This window comes from Paralichthys olivaceus, chromosome 20, assembly GCF_024713975.1.
Source record: "Paralichthys olivaceus isolate ysfri-2021 chromosome 20, ASM2471397v2, whole genome shotgun sequence".
NCBI lineage: Eukaryota > Metazoa > Chordata > Actinopteri > Pleuronectiformes > Paralichthyidae > Paralichthys > Paralichthys olivaceus.
Genome location: NC_091112.1, coordinates 2790274 through 2810307, shown reverse-complemented (window position 1 = coordinate 2810307; position 20034 = coordinate 2790274). Strand labels below are relative to the sequence as shown.

Sequence of the window (20034 nt, the reverse complement as noted above, 5' to 3'; positions counted from 1 at the left end):
GAAGCTGAAACAACGCGTGACTGCACAAACTGTACAGAGCGATTCATGTGAATGAATCTCTCACATGAGGGGAAGCTGCTGTGGATGAGACAATTCATTATGAAGAACAAAGTTACACAAAGATTTATATGAAACTTAAACCGATCTACATTTAATGTTAACAAAGGAAAACATTACTTCTTATTATCTCAGCCCTGCAGCTCCGTTCAGCTCTACTGAGCATTTCATTGTTTTTCAGCTCACGTCACCTGCAGATTTATTTCTCCCTCAGCCTCTGTCGACCAGACATGGACGGAGATTTGACTCTGTGAGAAACAGCCTCTGATGATGGTTTCACTAAATCTCTGCCACTGGGGATGGACAGAGACGTTAAAGGAGAATGTGAGAGCTGTGAAACCTTTGTTCACTCTGAAGAGAAACAACGGAAGCTACTTCAAATAGTTTCATAACAGTCTCAATCTTTATTCTTCTTCTGAGAGATTTTCAGTACATATGGAAGGAAAATAAAACGTCTGACAGAAAGAGAATCACACTTTGAAACAACAGCAGGAACATTTCCTTCAGGAATCTTTTTTCTCTTTTCACACGAGCCATGAAATGAATGGATCTGTGAGACACAGGCCCAGAGGTCAGAGGGGTCAGAGGAGGCCCATAATTCATTTATATTTACTACTTTTGTTTGTAAAACGTCAGAAATTATACATTGATTAATATTAAGTGAAATAAAAATACCTCAGTCAAACCATAGATCGTATTTAAGAGTGAAACACATCTGGACCCTGCAGCTGTCTGGTGGTTGTAGTTCACCCTCCCTCCAGCAGGTGTCAGTGAACGTGGGTCTCCGCTGTGGACGAGCTGGGTGTTAAAGTGCAGAGTAAGTGTTGATGTGACGGATGAAAACACGTGAAGTTGAGAAGAAGAAGAAGAAGAAGAAGTAAACAAACAACAGATCTCTGCTTTTTTATCTGACGTGATGATAATTAAAATAAAAAAATCTTCCGCTGATGTCATAAGTTTTTTAATGACGCCATCCAACCTGTGTTCTTCTTCTTCAGCTGTGCGTAATTTGAAGATGTCTGTGCGTAAAGGCGCGCCCCTGCCCGCACCGCTCTCCTCCTCTTCCTCCTCTTCCTTATCTTCATCTTCCTCGGATCTGGATCACAGCAGCGGGGGAACCTTCTGAAAATGGCTGCTCTCACGCTCCGGCCTCCCCGGAGAAGCAGCGGCAGCGGCGGCCGCTCCGCAGCGCGTCTCGCCGGGGTCCTCGCCTGCGTTTTGCTGCTCGCTGTCGGTGCCTCCGCGAGTCGTGACGAGGTGACGGGGGAAAGCAACGGGACGCGGAGGGACCCAGGCCGGGAGGCACAGCCGGGGGAGCAGCACCCTGACAACTCGAGTAACTCCACGGCTCACAAGAAGGCTTTCCCCGTCCTCTCCTTCCACTACGAGGACGTCAGGAAGCCGTTCGAGATCTCCCTGTGGATCCTCCTGGCTCTGCTCATGAAGCTAGGTGAGAGACAAACTACCGATCTGACAGATCCATGAATCCATGAATACTGAATCCATCTATACTGAATCCATCTATACTGAATCAATAGACCAGAGAGAGGAGCTGGTGGATCAAACTCTGGTTAATGAGCCCTTCACTTAAATGTCCAAAGTTTCTAAAGTAATTTTTGAATTTCTGAACTCACGTGAGGAGATTCAAATGGATTCTGACTGAAAATGTCAAACTAATGGATTGTTAAACTACAGCAGACTGACCAGTGACTAGTGAGAAAATTAAAAATGTCAAATTTCTTCAAATGTCTCGTTTTGTTCAACCCACGACAAAGAGAAGCTGCAGATTGGAGAAGATGAACACAACCTGTGGAGCGGTGGGACACAAGCCAGCTCCACTACAAGTAATCAAAAACATAATGATGATGATAATAAATGCCACAGACCAGTTGGCTCTGTGTATCTGCGTCAGAGCTGAAGGTCACTGATAAGAGATGAATCGTTGGACATTTTGAGTCTGAGCCGTCGTGATCGTGGGGGTCGTGCCTGTAGACGTGCTCGACCAATCACGAGCCAATCTCATTATTACTTCATCAACTTTTGTTCAAGTGTATATTGAAACTTTATCCGTCTTACATAACAACCAACTGAATATTGAAATGGGCACCAGCCTCGATGTAGGACGGTGGTTTGTGATCGGCTTGAAGAGTGACGCTCACTTGCATCTTTATCTGTTCGTCCAGCTGTGCTCTCCGAGGACCGGTCCCACTTCCTGTCCAAACGCACAGCTCGATAACAAAGATGTCAGTGTGCAGAGTGCGGAGTCAGAGTGGAGAGGTGGGGGGGGGGGGGGCTGCACACAAGACCACTGACTGGCTCGTATTCAGCAGCCTGGAGTCATGTGACGCACAGAACAAATGCCAAGGCTCGTTCAGTGAAGAGAGAGAGGGTCAATACTTTTTATAACACTTTTCTTGTCGATCACTCAAAGTGCTTTACAGTACAAGTCCCATTCACACATTCACCCACACAGTGAGGAGCCGGGAATCAAACCACCGACCTCCCGCTTAGTGAACGACCCTTGTTGAGGACGTTTGCAGATTCTCTCAGTGGGTGTTTTCCCTGATTTGTATTTGAAGACACTTCTTCAAAGCGCTCTTGAGATATGAACGATGTGAATGGGACCCACAACCCAACAATCTAACGTCACCAGCTTTGGTGCAGAGACATAAAAATTTGAAATCCTCTCACTCCGCAGGTTTTCACATTATTCCCCATGTGTCGAACGTGGTCCCGGAGAGCTGCCTGCTGATCGTCGTCGGTCTTCTTGTTGGCTGCTTCATCAAAGCCATCGGAGAGGAAGCCCCCATCCTCCACTCCCAGCTCTTCTTCCTCTACCTGCTGCCTCCCATCATCCTCGACGCCGGCTACTTCCTGCCCATCCGGCCCTTCGTGGAAAACCTGGGCACCATCCTGGTGTTCGCGGTGGTGGGCACGCTGTGGAACACCTTCTTTGTCGGCGGGATGATGTACGGCGTGTGTCAGATCGAGGGGGCGCAGCTGGCCAGCGTGGACCTGCTGTCCTGCCTCCTGTTCGGCTCCATCATCTCGGCCGTGGACCCCGTGGCCGTGCTGGCCGTGTTCGAGGAGATCCACATCAACGAGCTGCTGCACATCCTCGTGTTCGGGGAGTCGCTCCTCAACGACGCCGTCACCGTGGTGAGTGGAGCGAAAGAGGGAGGCTGGAGAATAATTTTGTGTTTACTTGAACTTGAGTATTTCCATTTCCAAATTGGCTCTGCCTCTGTTCCTCTCCCTGCAGGTTCTGTATCACCTGTTCAAGGAGTTTTCTGAAGCAGGAACTGTGACTGTGGGCGACGCCCTCCTCGGCGTCATCTGCTTCTTCGTGGTTTCCCTGGGAGGCATCATGGTCGGAGCCATCTACGGCCTCCTGGGTGCTTTCACCTCCCGCTTCACCTCTCACACTCGAGTCATCGAGCCGCTGTTTGTCTTCCTCTACAGCTACATGGCGTACCTCTCCGCTGAGGTCTTCCGCCTGTCGGGGATCATGTCGTGAGTCAGACTCTGACAGAAATCTAAAATATCCTGGAACGTGCGACTGACCTTGAACTGAAAACAGAGCGGCTCGTCTCAAGAATATTTTCTCCTCTGCTCCCGTCCCGCGTAGGTTGATAGCGTGTGGCGTGGTAATGCGGCCGTACGTGGAGGCCAACATCTCCCACAAGTCCCACACCACCATCAAATACTTCCTGAAGATGTTGAGCAGCGTGACCGAGACGCTCATCTTCATCTTCCTCGGCGTTTCCACGGTAGCCGGCCCTCACGCCTGGAACTGGACCTTTGTCATCCTCACCCTTATCCTGTGTCTGGTGTCGAGGGTTCTGGGTCAGTGCAAACGGACACAACCTCGATTATGTGTCATGTTGTTGTGTGATTTGTCAGCATAGTGTACGATAACACACGTTGCTGCCTCTTGTTGTTGTTGTGTGTTTCAGGGGTCATCGGACTCACGTACATCATCAATAAATTTCGTATCGTGAAGTTGAACAAAAAGGAACAGTTCATCGTGGCCTACGGGGGCCTGCGGGGGGCCATCGCCTTCTCACTGGGCTTCCTGCTGACCAACAAGGAGATGAAGCAGATGTTCCTCACCGCCATCATCACTGTCATCTTCTTCACCGTCTTCGTGCAGGTGAGAGCGAATCTCTCTGGACGCGTCCGTCAGAATTAAAACACGTTGCAGCTCATAACAAAATTATGAATGAATAATATTAGTTTTAAGAACTGGGTTTTTTTTTCAATATATCATTTGTGCTTTTTATTTTTTTTTTTACACCTGATTAGTCAGGTTTTTCTCTTTGCTGACCTCTAGTGGTGAGGAGGATGGTTTGCGACACACTCTTCATGTGCGTGAGTGGAAAAACAAACGTGCACGACTTCCCTCCTGTGTGTTTTCAGGGGATGACGATCAGGCCTCTGGTGGAGCTTCTTGAAGTGAAGAAGAAGAAGGAAAGCAAAAGATCGATAAACGAGGAGATTCACACACAGGTGACATTTGAACCTTCAGTCAGTGACGCTTCAGCAACAGACAACAGTCGAGTCTTGATTCTAACACGTGATTTATTTATCCTGAAAGGTTTTCACACATTAAATGGTTTATTTTAAGTTTTGTAGTTTCTCTCCTAAATCACTGACGGGACCTTTTTTCTCAATGAAACCTTGTTAGAAATGTTTCTTGTTTTTTTACAGGGTGGATAAGTTCGATAATTTTATTTGGCAAATAGACATTAGTTGGTTTTTTTTTTAGGACTTCAAGTAGTTTGAGGGTAAATGTGTGATTTCTGTCTGTATACGTGAAACCTGACTGTAAAAACGAATTTCATCTTCAGTTCCTGGATCATCTGCTCACAGGGATCGAAGACATCTGTGGTCATTACGGACACCATCACTGGAAAGACAAGTAGGATTCCGTCAACACGTCCTCCTTTCGCCGTCTTCCGTTTCCATGGCGTCTCTGTCTACCACTGTTGTCACTGTCGTCTCTTCTCAGGCTGAACCGCTTCAACAAGACGTACGTGAAGAAGTGGCTGATCGCGGGCGAACGCTCCACTGAACCTCAGCTCATCTCCTTCTACAACAAGATGGAGATGAAGCAGGCCATGATGCTGGTGGAGAGCGGGAGCACCGCCAAGCTGCCCACCATCGCGTCGTCCGTCTCCATGCAGTAAGTCTGAGTCACACGTCACAGGAGCAGATCCTCATGTAGTTTCTTAGATGAAGGATTAAGGGGAGTTGATCTCAACTTCATTTAGGAACCACTTTATATTATTATTATTATTATTGCCATCATCATATTCCCACATTTTGACTTTGATTATCACTTAACATTAAAAACTGTGAGATAAAAAAATAAGAAGGAAAGTTAAAAGTCTAAAAACTGTTTCAATAGATGGTTCAAAGAAAATGTCAGATATCAGAGTTGTATTTTTTTGTGCACCTGCAGGAACATTCAGCCGAAAGGTCTGAGCAGAGGACGTGCGATGCCGAGTATCTCCAGGAGTCGAGAGGAGGAGATCAGAAAGATCCTGCGAGGAAACCTGCAGAAGACGAGACAGAGGGTACGAGAGGCCTCGGTGGAGAGTTCATGAATTATTTACCGATGTGCATCCGCGTTCCTGAGCGCGACGAACGTTTCATCCACATTTTCAAGTTCCAGGAGCATCCCACCGCGAAAAATCACTGATTAACTGTTTGAAGAAGAATCATATTTTCCGATGCTGGCACTGATGTTTTTCTCTCTCCTCAGCTTCGCTCCTACAGCCGACACGACCTGATGATGGATCCGTTCGAGGACAATCTGAGTGAGCTTCGCTTCAGGAAGCAGAGAGTGGAGATGGAGAGGAGGGTGAGTTTCAGCACCGACGCTGATTCTTCTTTGAGGTTTAAAGCTTTGAAAATTAAAGTGCGTTCTCTCTTTTTGTTTTGTTTCCCTCACAGATGAGTCACTACCTCACAGTTCCTGCAAACCGGCAGGAAACTCCGTCTGTGAGAAAAGTCTGTTTCGAACCAGGTCAGTCGCACATGAAGCTTTTAAGGCCAGTGAAGTAAAGTGTTTGGAGCGTTTTCTCTATTTGATTCTTATTAGATAATTATTTCTGTCATTAATTTGATTAATAAAATAAAATATGTGCATTTTGATCAATTCCCAAACACTGTTGCCATTGCATAGTTTGACCACGAGAGGGCATTGTTAAGTTCAATTTTCAACTGTAAAATGCTCAGTACATGTTTTTATCAACAGCATTCTAAAAGAAATTCACTAATGATTGTGTACATGATGTGTTTATAGAAATATTTTCTAAATTGTAGCTTACAAATGTGGATTTCAGTGATAATCAATAGTATGAATTATTTTAAATCAAACTTTCATTAAACGCACATTTTTACAGCCTGATATATTTTCTAGTTTCTCAGTTTGTGTGCAGAAGACAACACAAACATTTTTCTAACTCGTGTTGCTGCTTATCAACAGTGGTGAGGTGTTAAAGTGCCGCGCCAAGTTTAATTTTAAAATTTCACTTTAGCATATTTACCGTCTACTACTTTAAACTTTAACTTTGCTTCGGGTAAATATTGTACATTTTACTACATTTATCTGACAGATCACAAGTTACTCTACAAATTCATATATATATTAAATAATACTGTGCCTGCATTAAGCCAATAATAAACATTTTTACTTCAGTCATTAAATGCAGGATTTATACCAGGAGTATTTGTAAATACTTTAACTACTTCTCAAAAACCTTTTTCCTCCTCAAAAAGAACAAAAGACATACAGTTTCTTGTCTTCGTGGTTTTGCAGCAGCTTGTCGACATTGTTCGAACACTAACATCTCTATTTCCCAGAACACCAGGTTTACACCTACAACGCTGAGGGCGAGAGTCCCAGAGGTGGAGCGTCTCAGACACGTCCCGGCCCTCCTGACAACGTCAGCCTGATGAACGAATCATCCCTGAGGCCCAATCACAGCAGAGCACTGCGAGATAAAGGTGAAACAGAGCTGAGGGCGAAAGCACCAGACGACCAGGAGGAGCATCTGAAACTCTCTCGCTGCCTTAGCGACCCCGGTCAAAACAGAGATGAGGAGGGGGACGGCTCCTCCCTCTCATGATGAAGCACATGTTTACATGTTTCCTCCTCGTCTCTCCTCGTGTCATCAGTTACGTTCAGTCAGTGAAAATCACTGGATGAACAATCGGAGCAAAGCTTTATATTTGGGATCATTTTTACGTTTATACCTGAATGTCCAGAAGTTCATATTTCATCACACTACAGAATGCACCACAGCCATTTCCTGTTTCAGTGTGAGTCACATTGAGTCTTAACACGCACGTGTGCATTAAGTAGTACAAGAAAAAGACAAAAGCACCTTTACCAAACTTGAAGCACCAGATGGGTGGAGTTTACCGCTCAAAGCACATTAGTAGGAATAACACAGAATGAATTCTGATGGATAACTGATCAGATATCAGCTCGTGTCAGTGTTGACCAAAAGGAAAAATACTTTTCATATCAGAAATGCTTTAATGTATTTGAGTTCATTTAGAAGGAGCTCGTCCAAACTGCCAACATTCGCTGTCCCCACAGGACGAGTCCTGTGGACACGTGTGGGAGCTGCTGGACTGTGATGTCATTTGGTTCAGAGCACAGACGGCAAATAAAGATGCTCGGCACAGCTTCCCTTCCTCCTGCTGTGCCGACTGTAAGCCAAAGTATCAGGGTTCAGAACCTATACTGCAAGCAGCCACCGGGGGGCGATCAAAATTCTTTGGCTTCACTTTTTTGGGAGCTGTCGCGTCGTCCATCTTTGTAGTTCGTGGGCGTCGGTGATCAAAGCTGTTGTGCTAATTAACAGAATATCTGCATCAGTAAAATCTTTCCTATCAGGCTCAGCTTTGTGCCATTTAGCCGTATGTTAGCATGCTATCGTGCTATACTGGGATCAACATGTTAAAACAGTGAGTGTGTTAGCATTTAGCTCAAAGCACAGCCTCTAACTGTACAATGTGCTGCTCTGTACGTGTCGTGGTCTAAAATGTTTCAAAGAACAAAAGAAACTTTAAGGGATTTTATATAATCATTGTTTGTGTTTTTATAAAAAAAAAAAAAAAGTTATGTTATGTTTGTATCTGCCTCAAAAACACTGGCCGTGAAGTATTATGGAACAAAGTGAACCACAGTAACTTATTTCTAACTGTCGACTGGTTGGTTGAATAGAAAACATCAATCTGTTGATCCAAGCATGTTCAAACAACTTTAAAGAGTCAAGAACAAACTGAAAGTATTATAATATGACCGACGTCTGTGAACAAACTCAGCACTGTTGATGTTTCAGATGTGGACGCATGACGGATCAGTGTTTTCTCAGGGACCGCAGCTTGGCACATGATTAACAGATGCCCACTGCAACAAAGAAAATAAGTGTTTCTGTCCAAAATGTGCTCCACGGTGATTCATTTGTAATGTGAGCGTCGATAAGCTCAAGTGTTTGTTGTGCTGCGAGCTTCAGTAACATTCCCACAGAGACGCAAAGCTCCACGTGTGTGTGTTCTTCTTATCGGAGCATGTTTATCCTGAGTCTGCTGCACTGCACTGGACTGCCTGAGCTTCTGCTGCCTGCACACGTTTGCCTTAAAATGTTTGTGCTTTTCTGTGTGTTTGCCAGTTTTTTGGGTTTTTTTATATCATGAAAAGAAAAACTTGAGGTTTTAAAAATGTGTTAAATGGAGAAAAGCTTTAATTCCTGTCTGAAATAAAAGTTTACCATCGTTAATGTTCAGGAATGATGGGCGTGGATTTTGTTGGATTTGGGAAAATGGAGCAGGTGGAGAGAAAATCAGCAACACGTTAAAGACACATTACATTTTACATATTACAGGTCTTTAACGATGTTACATCACAGCCTGTGAGGGAGGAAAAAGGGAAAGTTCCACCTATCGTGGGTCTCATTGGAAATTCCAGAGTCTAAATAACAGGGAGTTTAAAGTCCCCAACATGACAACCAGCAGTTCGTGATGAGATTATCACAACGAGAACAACAAACACTCTCAGGCAGCAGCAGCACAACCAGGAGCTATGGACTTCAGCGGCACCTGGAAAGTTTATTCTGAGGAAAATCTGGAGGAGTTCCTGAAGATAGTTGGTACAGATGTTTTCTCATATTTGAAGGATTTGTTAATGTAATGTGTGCAGACGTATTTGTTCGTCATCTCTGTGTTTCAGGTGCACCTCAGATGGTTGTCAAAATGCGTAAGGAGGTCAAACCGGTGATAGTGATCGAGCAGAACGGCAAAGATTTCACCTACACGATGAAAACTCCCGTCTGCACCAAAGTTCACTCGTTCAGCCTCGGACAAGAGACAGAGATGGCGTCTTTGGACGGCAGGAAGTTCAAGGTAATTTCAGATTATTGCAAGTAAAGTTGAAACAGAGGAGAAGACGTCAGAGATGATGATGATGAGGATGTTTGACCTTGGAAGACTTTCACCACCCTGAGATCAGGATTCAGTCTGCAGTTTTTAGTTTTGTGCATTTAAAAGTAAAAACCATGGAAACAGTCGTGCTCTTTGCAAAGTTTAAGGAATCTTTACTTTGAAGAACCAGCAATTTAAAACATCTGCAGAGATTATTATTGAAGGTTTTGTCAGATGGACTGAAAAGATGAAGATCTTTGAATGGATGGAGCACAGTCAGTGAGCAAGACAGTTATTATTTAATTTGCTAATTCATTTGTAATTTGTTGCTGAAATTGATTTTTTAAATTTATTTAGAGGATTACATTTTTCTTGCATAACAAACATTTGAGAGCCGCTGACCAACACAACATTGTTTCCACTTTTTGTTCATTTTGAATTAACAAAATAAATGTACCCTTCCTTTCCTTCCTCATCCCCAATTCTCCATTTATATTAAATATAAACAACTGATACACACATTTTCGGTCTCCCCATCCATGTCTGTGTTCTCGTCCAGTGCACCGTCAGAGAGGAGAACGGGAAGCTGATCGCTGAGACTGATAAATTCACCTCTGTCCGAGAGCTCCAGGGAGAGGACATGGTCGAGGTGAGAGGCTTTAGTTCATTTTTAAAAATCTGCTGATGCTACAGATATTCTGTTTCACACAGAAACACAGACTGAGTTTTTTTGTGGGTGAATCATATTTATTTGTGTCTCTGTTTCCAGACGGTCACTTCTGGCTCAGTAACCTTCGTCAGCAGAAGCAGACGAGTTTGATCGGCAGCTGTCGGCTCATCCATCGTCCTCTGACCCTCTCAGCCGAGGGCCGAGGGCCAAGGGCCCGCTAGTGATTATGAATAAAGCTTAATACATTTGAATGACTTGAATAAAGTTGAACGATTCAACAAACCAAAATAATTGTTTGTATTCGGTTCATTGCAAAAACATGACAAACATGTGGAAACAACAAGCAGCTCGTGTCTGTCCTTTGTTTCTTTGTGTGATTGCTTTGTGTTTCATTGTGGTCGCGTTGGGTCTGTTAGTGGTTGTTGAGCATCTTTGTGGTTATTTTCAGTGTTTGTGTGATTGTTTTGTGTCTGTTTGTGGCTGTAAAGCTGTTTTTGTTGTTTCTTTATAACTACTTTTTGCTTCTTTTAGTTTTTTTGCATCCAAGTGGTCATTTGTGTTCCTGTAATCATCGTGTCTCTGTATGTTTGTTTTGTCGCCTCCTCAGAATCATCACTAACATTCATTCATTCATTTATTTCATTTTATTTCACTTCATTTTATTCTAAACAGTCACCACTGCACACTGCAGTTCATGCTCCTCACCGGGTGGTGGCGGTAATGTCCTCGTCTGTTGTCGGCCCTTCACACACACAAACCCAAACGAAGAAGAGGAGCGAACAAGGCGCGTTTTAACTGCGCATGTTCAGCGCACTTTCTCGCTGCTGGGTTTTTTTTTTCTGTAGCGACATTTTCCGCCGCTGAGGGATTTTAATTTCATGGCCAGACACATGAGGCCTCCGAGCACGTCTCTGTTTGTCAGGAACATCGGCGATGAGTCCAGGTGAGTCCGCGTCCCGGCGCCGCCACCGCCGCAGGTCGAACACGAACCACCGCTAGCCCCGTTAGCTTAGCCGCTGCTGTTAGCCTGACGCTAAACCGTCGCGCAGAATAATAATAATAATTAATTGCGTTCACTCACAAATTCAAACCGAAACAAGAGCTGGGTCTTTCCCGCGAAGTGTCCGCGGGGGCGCTATCCGCCTCGGGGACTTCTCTTTGTCCGCGCTGGGATCGTGCTGCACGTTTGTAAACGAGCTAACCGAGCTACCTGCTGTTAGCTAACAAACACGGAGCACTTCGGGTGTTTGCAGCTGAAATACGTTTTAAAAACGCGGAGAACTCAGTTTGTCTTCGTCTGGATTTGATCTGTAGCGAACACGTTATTCATCCTTATTGAATGTTTTTACTTGAACCTGTTTTTTTTTTTTTTTTAACATTGTTTAAACATCGTAATGCAGATTAGACCCATCGAGTTTACACATCAGACCACAGCAAACATAATGTTTTCACGTGTGATGAGGTATTGTGTTATTTTATCTGTGCACATTATCAGCATATAGACACAAGAAGTAAAGTTTAAAAAAAAAACCATGAAGTAAACGACTTGTGTTCAGAATATACTCAAAGTACTGGTTGTGCAGGATGAACCCTTAAAAACTCATATTTACACATTATTCCATGTATTGAGCATCAACCTGCAGGTTTCACACACTGAGTTTCAAACACTATTGTACTTTATATTCTGCAGGTTGTATTTGATTTTTTGATGAAATCTGAATGTAGGAACTGGGTTTTCACATTTTAATTGGGTGCTAACAAAAAGTGTTAAAGGGACAGTTCACCAAAACACAACAGAACAATAAGCGTCTGAAATGCACATCATTGACTCTGGTATGTCCTTGAACTTTTTATGTTTAAGCAACGCTGTGTAACTTGAATGAGAGCAGCAGGAACAGCCCGACCTGTCATTAACATTTAAATAGAAGCCGGGCAGCATCACAGCACAAACTTCAGCGAACAAGTGTATTTCTACACTTAAAGACGATCGTTCACAACGTGTTTTTAAAGTAATGATGCTCAGGGGCCTTGCTGGACCTGATTCTGACAGTTGAGGCCGTGACGTTCAGTCAGTTCTTCTCACAGGAGATCGAACCCTCTCACCAAAGTCACAGAGAACAGACGTTCAGGGTGAAGAGTGGGAATAAAAGAGGAAACATTCTCCATATTCACACTCACTCAACTTGCATAGTGTTGCATTTAAAAAATGTTGGTGCGTGTTGTGATCATTTGGATTTCAAGAAGTTAAAAATAAAATCAAATTCAACTGGAAAGTCACTTTTAATCCAGCAACAGTGTCTCCAATGAAATGACACGGGCTCAATGCAGACAGGTGGACCACCCTCCAGGTAAGACGAAAACAAAACATGTCTCATTGTGTTTTGAGTGAAATGTCCCTTTAGCTCACCCACCAGCTGCTCTCCCAGCTGTTGTCACATGGTTGATGATGTAGGTCGTGTCCCCCGTGCTGGTCAGTTGAGTCATACTTGTATTTACGGTGTTCAGGCCTGAGGATTTGCGGCGTGAGTTTGGCCGCTATGGGCCGATAGTAGATGTCTACATCCCACTTGACTTCCATACACGTCAACCAAGAGGATTTGCATACATTCAATATCCTTTCCCAATCATGTGTTACCTGTGTTCTTTTTGCATCCTGCTAACCAACAATTTGAAGTTTTCTTTCAGCAGAGGTGTGTTTTTGTGATGTTTTCCTTGCACTTAATTTGATTGAATATCTAACGCACGTATTTCTCTGTTATTGCTTCAGAAAATGTAAAAGCATCCAGTTGTGGAACTGGCCACAAAGAGTAACAAAGACCCTGTGTAGAGTAGCTGTAAAGACAAGTCACACAGAGGCCTTCAGGATCAGAGAGGGGGAAAAGGTTGAAAAGAGAAAAGTAAAGCATGAAGAGGAAAAGGGAACGGAGACAAAGCTTGGAAATGGCGGCAAAGAATGGGAAAAGAAAAGAGGTTTAAAAGTCAAGCAGGAAACCCGAGTCTCTCTGGGAGTCGATTAAAGAGTGTAAAGATCAAGATGAAGTTCAAAGTCAAGCAAAGGTAACGAGCCTGAATTATTTTGTATCCTAAGACGAATCCAAGAATCTGACATGACATCAGAGTCCGCTTGTCCCTGTGATATCGATGACTTTTTCATTTTTGATCAAAACTATTTATTAAGCAACAATTTCTGTGTTTGTTTAAATATTTATTGTCCTGATCCGTCAGACGGTGATTTGATGTGTTTGAAAAACTTACTTCATCTTTTATCTCTACAAGAATCAGCTGAGCGTTTCTTTGTGTATTGATATTTTCTCACTTGTTCTACAGAACAGATTAATGTGCGTACGTAAAATGTTTTAATTTTAAACTCTTAAATTTCATAATTCAAGCCACCCTCCATCATTCTTACATGAATATAAAATAATAAACTTTCAGACAATGTGGTGTGAAATGTTGTGTAAAATACAATGGACTTGATAAATTGTGTTGTGCAAAGACAAATAGTTTTTCTTTTGTCCACTGCACTTGTTCAAGAGGAAAACTTTGATTTACATTTATTTGGCCCAAACACGTGAAAGCGAATACAACCCTTAACCACTCAGCACATTTGAGGACGTGCGTGATGCAGAAGATGCTCTTCACAGCCTGGACAGGAAGTGGGTCGGTGGCCGGCAGATTGAAATCCAGTTTGCACAGGGCGACAGAAAGAGTGAGTGACTGACTTCTGACTTTTCTACAAAGTTTCTGCTGTGGACTAAGTTTCATCTTGAATGTTGGTGGTAGAGAAGGATTTGCTGTGTGATTCCTTCCTGGTTATATCATCTTATAGTAATCAGTAAATCAAAAGTTTAACTACACGAGAATATTAAGTCGTGTCCCTGTTTGAACCATTTCCCATTACATCAGCTCCAAATCAGATGAAGGCGAAGGAGCGGCCGTCTCCAGGCAGATCCTCTCGATACGACGACTATGACCGAGACAGCCGGCGCAGACGCTCACGCAGCCGCAGCTACGACAGATACAGATCACGCAGCCCTTCATACGATCGCCGGCGCAGACGGTCGGAGAGTCCGCGAGAGTGAGTTTTCCTCTGAGTGATTAAATCTCATCAGTCAGATTCATTTTACTGAGAAAGGGGAAAAAGAGAATAACCTCAATTGTTTCCTCAGATCTCGTGGGCGGATTTATGGAAGAGGAAGGAGCAGGAGCCGTGAGGACGACAGGTACTACTTTATATTTATAATATTTCTGCGTCCACGGCAAAATGTTTTGGTCGAAGTGCTTTTCAGTCTGAGAGCGGAGTTTACACTCACGCACAGGCCCCGCCCCCACTAGCTCACTCACAGACAAACGGAAAGTTGAGAGATCGTCAATGTGAACGAGGCGGTTTGTCAGATTAGTTTAAGAAGAGAGGCAACAAAGTGTGAACACATTGAAACCTTGCTTGGGCGTAAACATTAGTCTTAACAAACTTCTCAGAAAAATATATTTTCATATTTCGGGCGAGTGCAGTTCGTTAACCTCCGCTGGTTTTCTCTCTCACAACCATCTGCGTCCTCAGGTACAAGCAGCGGCCGAGGAGAGAGTCCAGAGGAAGATCTCGATCGCGCTCCAGATCGGCGTCTCCGCGAGAAAACATCAACCCAGCTTCGACTTCCCATTACACGGAGGAAGAAGTGCGACGTGCACACTCCCCAACCCGCTCACGATCCCGTTCTGTGTCAAGATCACGCTCTCGGTCCCGATCCTGGGCTGGACGCAAGTCAGGAGGACGCTAGAAAGTATCCGCTCCTTCCTTCAGCTCAGTACCAGAGTTGGGTGTTTGTTAAGAAAAGATTTGTTTGACATGAATGTAACGTTCCACTGAACCATTTGTAGAAAGTTTGTTTTTGCAGCTTCCTTTTATGAACAATTCCCGAGGTCGGTTGCTTGTTTTTATAACATTATTTTGGTAACGTTTCCGGTTAGGAACATGATGCAGTTTCTATGTTCAGTGGTTGTCGGCCAGGAATAATCTGTCGTCTTCTTCTTTTTTCTTTTTTTTTACATACAGTTGCTGATAATTTAGTTTTCTAAACCCTATGCACCCTTTTTGCAAAATCAGTCAGTATTTTAAAAGGAATCCAATTTGTTAACGAGTACGACCAGTTTTTTTTTCTTTTCAGCCGCTCTCAGACATGCACTGAGCTCCGGACATTTTCCGGAGGGGCTGCGCGTGAGAATGCAAATGTCTGAGTCAGCTGCTCTGGACCTTTTCTGGAACTTTCCTCAAGGAAAATGTCTCGAGTTAGTCCGTGTGAGAATACAGCAGGAAAGTGTCTAGAACATTCACGGCGAGCGAGTGGGCTCGTTGATGACGGTTCTAGAAAAATTGAAAATCACAAAACCGGAAGAAAAAAACTCCTCTGGCCCTGAATGTTCGGGACAATTTCCAATCTCCTGCTGTTTTCTTCATGTGTGAAATGTGTTAATTTCTTAATTAGAATAAACTCCAAACTCAGCTTGATTGATAATTCATCACGTTGCACATTATTTATAATCTTCCACTTTTACTGGCGGCTTCAGACCGAATTGAAAACAGATTTCCTGCAGCAGTAATACGGCTGAGAAGGATGAAAACACCGATGGATTCAACTTCAAGTTGATATTTTTATATTTTAACATTAAAACCTCTGGCTGCCTGGAAGGAATAAAAAAATACAAAAACAATATGAAGACTGTTTGGACTTAAATACACTAAAAGAATCTTTTTAAAAAAGTGTTAAAATTTTCTCGACCAGAATCTGTTTGTACATTAATGTGTTTTTTCTGTATCCGTAAACCCTTTTTTTCTAAATTTAATTTTCCGTTCATCAGTTCTTTATCCGACTGTGTTGATAGTTTTTCTGAGCAGCCCTTGTTGTCACAGCATGTTTTATCCTCCCGACCTTCTATCATCCGTAGAAAGAAACTGTTATTTTGAGTATTAAATGATAACGTTCTGTAAAAAGAAACGACGTGTGGCTTCAGTTTGTAAACTCGTTCATCGGGTCAGCTGGATATCAAACACAGGCACTCAGGTTATTTCAATCAGGGAAAACTATTAAAGGAGAAGATATGGAGGAAACATCAGGAGTAATATTTCCCTGGTGCACAGACCAGCGGGCTCCGTGTCCAGCCTTGTTCATTGATTTCCTTTTAATGGAACAGTAGCTGCAGGAATAACTGAAATTAGATTCAGGGGGAGGATGCAGCCATGTATGAAATGGGACATGTCCCATTGATCAGACTCGCCATTCAAAAGATGATCAGACAAAAACAGCTGTTACATAGACCCTCCACATTAAATGAAGTAAAGCAGGTACGAGTTAAATCTCGGTTTAAGGCGACGACAGTTAAAGTCTGATGAAGCATCGTGTTTTCTTTATTTTACACATCTGTCACTGGTCTAATTATCAAAAAGATTTCACAAGAAGAACCACAAAGTTTTCAGTCCAGGATTTTATATTAAACCACTAAAATAAAACAGTTCAAGAAGGTAGCAAATAAAATCGGCTGATTATCACTATAGTTAAATTTTTATGTCTTTTGACAGATCAGATGATCACTTCTGCAACATGGATATTTCTGGGGGTTGACTATTTCTGTTCTGAGAGAAGAATTGATCTCTCATGTAGGGAACGATCCCAGCGAAGGGAACAGCCCAGTGCACCAGTTGTGTCCTGAAGGATCAAACCAGTTCAGGGTCCTTTAGGTTCAACCAGAAACAGGCGACAAACAACAAATGTGCGCAGCACATTTCCGCCTCGGTCACTGTCGGGGCCGGACACTACTCTCACCGCTGCAAGGTAAATGGCAACAGAGCGTTTCACCAGCATCCATTGATTTTCTCTTTCATGGACTATAAGTTGTGAACAACTGGAGGCGACTGGACTGATTTGGTTTTGGTCCAGTTTTCACCGACAGCAGAGACGGAAACTTTTGACTTTTTACACAAAGGACCAAGAAAATAAAAGATGTGTCTGTGGGACTGAGCTCAGCAGCAGCCGCAGCAGAAAGGCTTTTATTGTGACATTTCATTTCTGACATGAGAGGTAAGAAAACTCATTTTAAAATCAATTTGTGTGAGTACATTTCAGTGAGATGCACACATCAGCTTTCCACTGTTATTTTCTTTCTTGTGAATAACGTCCCAGGTCTGATTATTGATTTATATTTGATGTGATCGGTCTATTGATTGATTATCTTTAATCACTTTATCTAAAGACGATGAGCACCTATAATAACTGCATTTAAACCACTAGCTCAAGGTCATACAGTCAGATTAGTGCAGTGTCCTATGTGTCAGTGCTCAGCTGTGACAGGGTTAACTGGTCGTATGATGTCAAACTACGTTCTAGACAGAATAGAGATATTATAAATGAGTAAAAGAACAAATACTCAGAAACAGAGTCATCAAAACTTTACTAGTCATGAGTGTCAGTAGAAAATGTGCGGACAGTATAATATAAATATGTTTGTACCAAACTATATATTTACACGTTAGGAGCATTTTACACTATATTGTGTTTATACTCCTTTTTTTAGTTCTGTAATTTTCGAGTCATGTTTCCACCGAAGCTCCGGCTGCCTCTAAATGGACAAAAGTGAAACTACAACTTTCTCTGAAATGAAGTTTTGGTGCAGATCCAAATTTAAGGTCCAATTTATCAGATTTTTGCAAACAGCTAAATATTGATACTAACCATTCTGTGTTATTCCAGCTGTAAACTTTACGCTGCAGCTTCAGGAAGTTAGTCATTTATTTCCATATGACTGAAATTTCCACAAGAACAAAAGTTCAAACTTATTTAATTTTTAAAAAAGTGAAATCGTATCATTATTATTAAAAAACAATATTGCTGCCTGTGTTTATAACATTACTGGGTTTTAAACCTCCCAGATATTGATGATAATATTGATCAGTTTCAAAGTAAAAAAAACTATATTGATTGTTTATGAATATTCTGACTTTGAGCTTTGACCTCACTCACTCCAGCTCTGCTGATGTAAACCATGGGAGACTGGAACTTCCTTGGTGGGATCTTGGAGGAGGTCCACATCCACTCCACTATGGTCGGCAAGATCTGGCTGACCATCCTCTTCATCTTCCGGATGTTGGTGCTGGGTGTGGCTGCGGAGGACGTGTGGAACGATGAGCAGTCAGACTTCATCTGCAACACGGATCAGCCCGGCTGCCGGAACGTCTGCTACGACCAGGCCTTCCCCATCTCCCTCATCAGGTACTGGGTGCTGCAGGTCATCTTCGTGTCCTCGCCCTCGCTGGTCTACATGGGCCACGCCATCTACCAGCTACGGGCCCTGGAGAAGGAGCGCCACTGCAAGAAGGTGGCTCTGCGTCGGGAGCTGGAGGCGGTGGACGTGGAGCTGGCTGAGGCGAAGAGGAGGATCGAGAAGGAGATGAGGCAGCTGGAGCAAGGGAAGCTCAACAAGGCGCCGCTCAGAGGGTCTCTGTTGTGCACCTATGTGGCCCACATCGTCACTCGCTCTGTGGTGGAGGTCAGCTTCATGATGGGTCAGTACATCCTGTACGGACACCACCTGAGCCCGCTTTACAAGTGTGAGAGGGAACCGTGCCCAAACGTGGTGGACTGCTTTGTGTCCAGGCCCACAGAGAAGTCCGTGTTCATGATGTTCATGCAAGCCATCGCCTGCATCTCCCTCTTTCTCAGCCTCCTTGAGATCATGCACCTGGGCTACAAGAAGCTCAAGAAGGGCATCCTGGACTTCTACCCGCACCTGAAGGACGACCTCGACGAGTACTACGTCAGCAAGTCCAAGAAGAACTCAGTCGTTCATCAGGTTTGCACGGGAACCTCAGTGGGACGCAAGACCACCATCCCCACAGCACCGAGTGGATACACGTTACTGTTGGAGAAGCAGGGCAACGGACCCAACTACCCTCTGCTCAATGCCTCCTCTGCCTTCATGCCAATACAAGGAGACCCTGGTGCAAAACCAGACGGCCACAAGGACAGCAAGGAGGGAATGCCGAGCCCCACGGAGCAGAACAGCAACTCCAACAACACCAGCAGTGAGACGCGTTCACCTCCTGCGGACAAACAGGATGAACCGGAGGAACGGTCTCCACATCATGAGGACCTTGGGTGTGCGAGCTCCGAGTATCCCACCCTCCCTGTAGCAGACACCTCCTCCTGCACTACACTGTCAGGGATTGTGAGGAAGTCTCGGAGGGTCAGTCCGCCGTGGAACTGCTCCACGGTGGTGGAGGGGAATGGCTCGGACAGCGGCGACTCCTACCACGGGAACGGCAGCAGCATGAAGCTACGTGGCAGCTGCGTGGGCCCCAGAGCCAGGGTGCTCTCCAAGTCAGACATTAAGAGAGTGAGCCGGTCTCAGAGCCCGGACTCTGCAGGGGAGCTGAGCTCCGTGTCCCGACACAGCCGGGAGAGCAACAGCCCCACGGCCTCCTCTCCAAACCGCAGAGTGTCCGTGGCGAGCAGCGCCAGCAGCAGGCGAGCTCCGACTGACCTACAGATATAAACAAACCTACAGCTGTGGATCACTTCCTGTATATAAAGATGGACGACATGACTGTTCTTCAAAAGTGAAGCCAAAAGACCTTGATCGCCCCCTGGTGGCTGGCTTAGTTTAATTTATTTGACTTTTTTAAGTTTCAAGTATTTTAGGCAAAAGTGTTCATTTTTTACAGTATGTTTGTTTTCAATTGGTCGTTGCAATGAAAACATCATGACTGACAGCTGAGACTGACCCCTGATTGGTCGAGAATGCGTATCGGCAGGACCTTGATACCGCAGCTCCACACCACGATCACTACTGCGCAGATTGTGGCGGCAAAATAAGTCAAA

At 44.0% G+C, this 20034-nt stretch overlaps 4 protein-coding genes and 1 long non-coding RNA gene across 6 annotated transcripts; 4 read left to right on the top strand and 1 right to left on the bottom strand.

Moving 5' to 3' along the window:
• Positions 1-438: 438 nt before the first annotated feature.
• On the bottom strand, positions 439-1177 carry LOC138405854 (uncharacterized). The gene is made up of 3 exons (XR_011239525.1): positions 1037-1177; positions 733-855; positions 439-607 (listed from the first exon to the last, which is right to left on the bottom strand). It is a non-coding gene; the product is annotated as an uncharacterized lncRNA (long non-coding RNA).
• Positions 857-8861, top strand: LOC109642949 (Na(+)/H(+) exchanger beta-like). The gene is made up of 12 exons (XM_069515995.1): positions 857-1507; positions 2756-3216; positions 3320-3570; positions 3686-3903; positions 4014-4210; positions 4477-4566; positions 4908-4978; positions 5069-5242; positions 5522-5636; positions 5825-5923; positions 6016-6088; positions 6928-8861. Exons 1-12 carry the CDS (start codon positions 1186-1188, stop codon positions 7191-7193), a joined length of 2337 nt encoding a protein of 778 aa, XP_069372096.1. The 5' UTR covers positions 857-1185; the 3' UTR covers positions 7194-8861.
• Positions 8861-10453, top strand: LOC109640552 (fatty acid-binding protein, liver-like). Its single transcript, XM_020104629.2, has 4 exons — positions 8861-9224; positions 9305-9477; positions 10055-10144; positions 10265-10453. The coding sequence occupies exons 1-4, from the start codon at positions 9158-9160 to the stop codon at positions 10313-10315; spliced, it is 381 nt and encodes a 126-aa protein (XP_019960188.1). The 5' UTR covers positions 8861-9157; the 3' UTR covers positions 10316-10453.
• A 454-nt stretch (positions 10454-10907) lies between these two features.
• Positions 10908-16158, top strand: LOC109640577 (serine/arginine-rich splicing factor 10). 2 transcript variants are annotated; one of them, XM_020104662.2, is made up of 6 exons: positions 10908-11108; positions 12671-12775; positions 13771-13874; positions 14072-14243; positions 14335-14388; positions 14727-16158. In XM_020104662.2, exons 1-6 carry the CDS (start codon positions 11044-11046, stop codon positions 14941-14943), a joined length of 717 nt encoding a protein of 238 aa, XP_019960221.1. In that variant the 5' UTR covers positions 10908-11043; the 3' UTR covers positions 14944-16158. The 2 variants fall into 2 exon arrangements, with proteins under 2 accessions (XP_019960221.1, XP_069372106.1); XM_069516005.1 differs by lacking the exon at positions 12671-12775 and adding an exon at positions 12933-13222 and having other exon boundaries at positions 10938-11108; positions 13768-13874.
• Positions 16159-17098: 940 nt separating this feature from the next.
• On the top strand, positions 17099-19843 carry LOC109640572 (gap junction alpha-9 protein-like). The gene is made up of 2 exons (XM_020104653.2): positions 17099-17238; positions 18183-19843. The coding sequence occupies exon 2, from the start codon at positions 18200-18202 to the stop codon at positions 19706-19708; it is 1509 nt and encodes a 502-aa protein (XP_019960212.2). The 5' UTR covers positions 17099-17238; positions 18183-18199; the 3' UTR covers positions 19709-19843.
• The last annotated feature ends 191 nt before the right edge of the window (positions 19844-20034 follow it).